Source organism: Suillus subaureus (assembly GCF_016647635.1).
Source record: "Suillus subaureus strain MN1 chromosome Unknown BJ212scaffold_36, whole genome shotgun sequence".
Classification (NCBI taxonomy): Eukaryota; Fungi; Basidiomycota; class Agaricomycetes; order Boletales; family Suillaceae; genus Suillus; species Suillus subaureus.
The window spans coordinates 474,557-482,119 of NW_024538592.1; the positions used below are offsets into that span (position 1 = coordinate 474,557).

The 7,563-nt window shown below is 47.3% G+C and overlaps 1 protein-coding gene across 1 annotated transcript; it reads left to right on the forward strand.

The window, feature by feature from the left end:
* Nucleotides 1-38: 38 nt before the first annotated feature.
* BJ212DRAFT_1280121 (quinon protein alcohol dehydrogenase-like superfamily) lies at nt 39-3,536 on the forward strand (the record flags this gene model as incomplete). Its single annotated transcript, XM_041331541.1, has 2 exons — nt 39-785; nt 2,718-3,536. Coding segments are annotated over 2 exons (1,566 nt in total), but the record flags the coding sequence as incomplete, so codon positions are not given.
* Nucleotides 3,537-7,563: the final 4,027 nt, after the last annotated feature.

Below are 7,563 nucleotides of genomic sequence, written 5' to 3' on the forward strand. Positions count from 1 at the left end.
AGCCAGTGGGAAGGCCTTGGACTAGTGGCGGAAGAGAGGTAAACTCGATAGCAATGTCTCCAGATGAATCAATGGTCGTTAGTGGAAGTGCAGATGGCAGGCTATGGCTATGGAACATCAGGAAGGGCAGCGTGGTTGGTGACCCGTGGGAAGGGCATAGCAGTCCGGTGATGCGCATTGATTGGTCTCCCAATGCCCAGGAGATAGCAAGTGGATCGCAAGACGGCACCATACGGCTCTGGGACCCGGATACTGGCCGACAAATAGCACCACCTATAGAGACTGGCCAAGGGAGGGTTTGGGCTGTCCAATACTCTCCACAAGGGGACAAATTGGCAAGCGGTGGGGAGGGCGAGATGATCTGCGTGTGGTCAAAGGACGGCGAGCTGCTTATGAAGATCAAGGGTCATGACAGCGATGTGAGGTCATTGTGTTGGTCCAAGGATGGCGCACACATTTTCTCCGCATCAGCCGATCACACCATCCGAAAATGGCGGTCGATTGATGGGAAGGAGCTCGTTGTTTTTCAGGGTCATGCCAATCGTGTCCTCTCCCTCTGTCTTTCCCCTGATGAAAACCATCTTGTTAGCGCGGCAGGGGACTACTCAGTTCGCATCTGGGACCTCAGGACCAATCAGCCGGTCGGAGACCCGCTCTTGCATGACGACGAAGTCCAAACTGTTGTCATTTCCCCTAATGGAAAGTCTATCGTCAGTGGTGGATTGGATGGAAAGATATATGTATGGAGCCTGGATGCAGCGCTCAAACATGCAAGCGATGATCATGTGAGTGTCTATGTGGTGTCAGTGTCTTTTCTAAGTCGGGTTTGCTTATCGTTCAGAGTGCAAATGATAGAAATTCAAAATCCGATGCGAAGCTCAAGGCAAGTCATCAGTACTCCTCTTTTGTTCTGGATCTCACTCCTTGACCAGGGACGTCCAGTTCGATCAAGAGATGCTGTGCGCCACTCAGTTGTGAACACCTTAATCGTTTGCTTATTCATTCGTTAGACCTTTGCTAGTCAGCAGTCAAACAACAGACTTGGAGGCTTGACGAAATATGTGAGTATAATCTCTCGTTTCTCTCTTACAAATCTAACACTTAAAATTTGTATAGGGCAATGACTTCTGGGATGCTGGTGCGAACCCCACATCTCATCCCGCAGCTCCTCCTACGAGCCCATTGTCTTTCCTTCGTCGGCGCAATTTTCTGGGTTCGTTGCATTTCAGCACTCGACCTCCAAACGGGCCACAATCAATACCACTCGAGCCCCGACGGTGGAATTTCAACTTATTTTCAGGAGGAAGCTCTATACGCTCCGTTGACGTACCTGCTGGTCGCAAGAAAAATGTGAGTATCTTGCAATCCCTCCCTTTTAATATCATTGAAATATACATATTTGCAGAGAATTTTTGTTTCCCCTCCCACCGCAGCAGAATTGGCCCGCGCAGAAGCAGCTGCAGCTCTGCAACATACAAATGGCAACGAGGCTGGCAGTTCGACGCAAGCAGGTCAACCTCAGGCTGCGCTGGTGTCACAAGTGTCTGAAGGGCGACCGACAGACACGCAAGGCGCAGGTGGTGGGACGGGAGATATTTCTTATGAAGGAGTGAGCTGCTGCGGATTTTTCTTTGGTCGTCGTCGTTCCACCTCACATCAGTCATGAGGTCAGCTACTAGACTGGAGTGTCACTATAATAAAGCTCCTCACCCTATTTCGCAGTTTGGCACCATCACTAACGTTACCCCTTGTCAGGCGGCGATCACAGGGGTACTTGCTCTCCAATTAAACCTTAAGCCGCATGTATAATATTGGGAATGCAGTCGCTTATCTTACACACTGCCATTTGCATATCTTGACGCTCGCTGAAGAATTTGGTTTGATGTACAGCAATCCATGGAACTGCCCCGATGTTCGAAGCACTGCTTTCAACATGCGGTTAGAAAGCGCACCTGCGAATACGGCATGCACAGCTAACTATCTAGCTAGTCTCTTCATCACTGACACCATCTCTTTTCACTTGCTGTATTATCGAGGTCTGTCAACGCATCTGTGAAGAGTGCGGTAATTAAAACTTTCTTCGCCAGCGTCATGGTCGAGTCAAGCACATCCGCACAACGGAGAAACGAAGAACGAGGAGTGACGTCGAACTCACCAGTGGTTAGCGCACCTCTTCGGACGAAGGAGAAGGATCCCCCACGCTATGGTGCACAATATCGCCAGGATGCACTTTGGGAAGGTGAGCAACCGCATTTTGATACCTACTGACTTATTCAACGAGAAGCAGGCGGGAATGAAGCACTTCCTCCTCAATGGCGGCAGTATAAGTTGTTCGATGGTACCACAGAATATCAAGATATCACACTCACATTAGCTTCGTGGAACCAACCTTTACCAGGGGTGAGACTGGGTGAGCGAAGAATGTGCCACTAATACCGAGGAACTCATGGTGAAACATAGATTACCCCCAACAACTCATTCCAGGATGTGAATGGCACATCTCACCACTCGGTCGGTCCTACTTCATCAATCACAATACCAGGACCACATCCTGGAAGAAACCAACGCCTGAACGTCCACTAGGGAGCTTGGCGCCGGAGCGCGTCATCGAGGCTCATTCAAAAATCATTTACAGCCTTGCCTGCTTTGGCGCCAGTTGCAATATACTGAGCGCGTCAGGCGATAGTTTGATTTGTCAGTGGACAAGAGACGGGGAGCCAGTGGGGAGGCCTTGGACTAGTGACGGAAGAGTAATGTGCTCAATGGCAATCTCTCCAGATGAGTCAATGGTCGTTAGCGGAAGCGTAGCTGGCAGGTTACGGCTGTGGAACATCAGCAAGGGCAGTGTGGTCGGTGACACATGGGAGGGGCATAATTCTTCAATTCTTTGCCTTGATTGGTCTTCCAATGCCCAGGAGATCGCAAGTGGGTCGGAAAACGGCACCATACGACGCTGGAACCCGGATACTGGCCAACAAATAGCACCACCAATAGAGACTGGCCATGGGAGTGTTTACGCTGTCAAATACTCTCCACAAGGGAACAAATTCACGAGCGGCGGAGAGGATAAGGTGATCCGCGTTTGGTCGAAGGACGGTGAGCTGCTCATGGAGATCAAGGGCCATGAAGGTGGGGTAATGTCGTTGTGTTGGTCCAAGGACGGCACGCACATATACTCCGCATCAGGCGATCACACCATCCGAAAGTGGTGGTGGATTGATGGGAAAGAGCTCGTTATTTTCCAGGGTCATGACCGTACCATCAACTCTCTCTGTCTTTCCCCTGATGAAAGCTATCTTGTTAGTGCGGCAAGGAACCGCTCGGTTCGCATCTGGGACCTCGAGAAAAATCAGCCGGTCGGAGACTCACTCTTGCACGACGACGATGTGTTGGCTGTTGTCATTTCCCCTGATGGTAAATTTATCATCAGTGGTGGATCAGACACAAAGATATATGTATGGAACATGGATGCAGCACTTAAACATACAGGTGATGATTGTGTGAGTGTGTTTATTCATTGTCAGTGTCTTTTCTAAGTGAGGTTTGGTTGTCATTCAGAGTGCGAATGAGAGCAATGCAAAACCCGATGCAAAGTTCAAGGCAAGTCGTCTGTGCTTCCCTTCGCGCTATATCTCACTTCTTTACCAGGGACATCCAGTTCGATCAAGAGATGCTGTATGCCAATCAGTTATAACTTGAAATACCCTAATCATTTGCTTATTCCTCTCGTTAGACTTTGCATGCTAGTCAGGTCTCCTATCAGCAGCCCAACAACAGACTCGGAGGCATGGCGAGATATGTCAGTACAATCTCTCTTTTCTTGTCTCTTGCAAGTCTAACATTTGTATAGGGCAATGACTTCTGGGACGCTGATACCAACTCCACGTCTTGTACCGCAGCTCCTCCTGTGAGCCTATCGTCTGCCCTTCGTTGGCACAATTTGCTCCGTTCGCTCCGTTTCAGTGCTCGACCTCCAAACACGCCACAATCAATACCGCTCCAGCCCCAGCGTTGGAATTTCAGGTCATTTCCTGTAGGAATCTCTAGACGCACCGTTGAGGTAGCTCCCTGTCGCGATGAAGATGTGAGTGTTCGATACTGCCAATATTCAAATTTTGATTCTCTTTAACACATTTACAGAGATATGGAATTACCCCTGAGACTGACGCCGAAGCGGCTGCAGCTATGCAACGTACAAATGGCAACGAGGCTGGTAGTCCAACGCAACCAGGTCAACCTCAGGTTGTGCCGGGGACACATGTACCTCAAGGGCAACCAACAGGAACGCAAGGTTCGAGTGGTGGGACGGGAGAAATTTCTTATATTGAAGTTAGGTGTTGCGGATTGTTTTTTAGTTGTGGTCGTCCTACTTCGCATCAATCATGAGGTTACTTACCAAATGTTCTCTCAGGCTGTTGCTCGATAACTTTCCCTATTCTGTGGTGATTTGATTTTTTTCAATGTGATGAAGTTGTCCTGTCTTCGATCCAGTTTCAGATTTGACTTCATTTGCCTTAAATAACCATTCCAAAGGGCGTCGTGACGCGGTCGTCCACATAGTCGTCGAGATTGCCAACCTTGCAGAAAACATGGCCCCTTCATCACTACAGGACATGTTGAAGTCTTGACGCACAGAATCATATCGTTCAATTTTTTCGTGACGAGTGGGAACCAGAGAGTCCCGTACCCAAGCTCGACACAGATTCCAACTCGCAAGCATTGCGTTTCGCCCTATATAGACAGCCCTTTGGATGCATTTTTGCTAGCGTGGCGGCGCGATGGCGAATTCAAGGGGATCGCGATATCATCGCACAGGTTAAAGACATGACTTCTGTTGGCAATATGTTATATGATGGACATCAGGACACTAGAGGTGCCGTGGCTGTATGGAATCTTCTAAAGAATTACCAGTGATTTTCACTTGTACCTTGACGATCAAACTTGTATATTATCATATACTGACTTAAAAGCAGACTTTAACTTGGAGACCAACAGGGTGATTCTACACGTGGAAAATTAGATGTGATGAAGGATGGGATAGGGCAGGCGTACAGCCTCCTCACCAGATTGAGTAACTTGTGCTGACTCCAAGCCTCCATTAGAAGTAGAAGATATAGTTGATGCACCATATGAAGACGCATCGATATTGGATATATGTGCACGATACTATGATTGAATTCGGAGTGGTTTCAATAATTTGAAGCTGTGTTTTTTTGGGCGGGGACAGAACTAGTATAGTTGATAGTAAAGCAGAAGTCTCAGTAACGTTACACGCACATGCATAAAAGCTCCTCCCTTTCCGTCAAAGTCTGATGGTGCTCGCCTGTTCCAGGAGAGCGCTCACCCACACATTCATAGTGCATTTGAATGAGATTGGTAGCATGAGCAGCACCAACAATTCTGACGAAAACGCGGTTTTTAACGAGTTCCTGCTCTACGGTGCGAAATGCCATTCCATAGCGGGGGTTAACGACCATGTTCACTGGTACTTGTGTCGCATGATTTCGATGAAGGACGGATTTGATAGGGTATTGGCGAATGAGAAATTCTAAACCAATTGGGCCGGAAGTTAAGGATGAGATGAGCAGAACACTGAAAGCGAGGCTGCGCAATGCGAACACCTTCGGAAAAGAGTACAAGTGTTGGATGGAACGCGCATTGGAAGTAGGAATGCCTCCACCGCAGAGTTAGTAGCGGTTTAAGACGCGAAGATAGATAAATTCGGCTGCATGTGGAACATGCAGAAGTCGACGGGACAAATTGCAGTAGGGTATATGCATGCGTTCGAAAGAGTGACATGGTGATGTGTTGGAGTAGCTGCTTGACACGAAAACCAGCGATATTCATGCACTCATGCAGGAGAGATAGTCAGATTCGGTGACCGGTGTAGTAGTGCCGAAGTGATGAACCAAGGACTCTGATAAGCGTGATGATGATGTGCTACTACAAGAACTGACTTGGTTGTCTACATGTCTGACTAAGCTCTGGAGATCTCCGCAGAGCTAGGTCTCTAGTTCATGCTTTGGGACCCCTAGTCCATGCACCCCCCTAAAAACAATTGGTGCCGCCCTCGACACTGCCTTCTATCTTCCATTCTCTGATCTTCTATCTTCTTCTGTCTCTGCTTCTTCGTCTTCTGATTCTGATTCTGATTCTTCTATTGGTTCTTCATCCTTGTCTTCTTCTTCTCTTCCATCATTGTTTTCTTCTCTACTAGTCCACCACCCATTGTGCCTTTGGCACAGGAAGCAAAAGGAGCGCGAAGCGCTCCTTTTTAGCTTCCTGGCCTTGGCTTCATCCTAATACTCACTGTGCCTTTGGCACAGGAAGGCAAAGGAGTGCTTTGCACTCCTTTGAGAGGTGCCTGCAGCACCTTGACTTACTCATTACTAATGATCATAGTGGAATTTTGAAAACTTGAAAACTACATTTTTGAGCAGCTAAAAGTACAATCTACTACACCACATAAAAGTACATAATACATCACATCAGTCAGTTCTCTATATAAAAGTACAATTCTATGTACATCAATCATTGATAGGATCTGTAAGGCCTCTAAGCACTTCTTTATACACTATATTTGTTGTTTTTGAGCCTTCTTCATGCTCTGGAAAGATAGCATACACTCTCTCTGGGTGAGTGCACCGAGACAAAGCCACATATAGCTGTCCATGACTGAAGACAGGAGTCCACAAATTGAGTCCAACCCACTTGACACTTTGACCTTGCACCTTGTTGATTGTCATGGCAAATGCAAGATGAACGGGGAATTGTCGACGCTTGAGAGGAATAGGGTTGTCCTCAGAAGTGGCATCCAGGGTCATGCAAGGGATCAGGACTGTGTCTTGATCATTTTGGTGAGCTTCATCAACACCATCTGTGTTACAGTTCCATTTCTTTTCCTTTCACTTCTTCACTTATTCACGATTACTAATCATTCTTAGACATTCTATGACATTCTATTGTATGATTCTCTTTATCTTTTTCTGATTCGCTATTTACTTTCAATCTCCGATTCATTTATTAAAGCTCCGCTTTAATTCCTTTATATATACCTTATCTCTTACGCTTGTATTCTTTAACTTGACCTACGCAGACCAGGGCCTGCAATATACTGCTTAACTCGCACGACTCGTACATAGGTGTACGCTTTAGACTCTTTGTGACCATTTAGTCATTCTCCTGAACGCCGAGCATAACAAAAGGTCAAGTTACTTCTCTATTGTGCGGTTCCCTAGAACTCGTGCCCAGAACCAGACACCATACCACTGATCGCCCCGACCCCTCCCGGTTTTACCTGGGATGAAGAAGAACAAGAGTTCTTTCAGATAGACGCCAAGGGCACCAGATACTCAATTGACCAGTGGGCAGCCTACTATGCTAGCATCACCCCTAAGAACAAAGTTTGGAATTTCCACACCCAAACCTACAAACGATCCATCTCCGCAGAAATGCCAAAAGAAATTGGAAAGACCCCTTCACCCTTCAACGGCGACACCCACCTTGCTCAGGGATGGACGCTTCAAGTTGAAGCGTACCTAGACATGAACAATGAAGTTTATG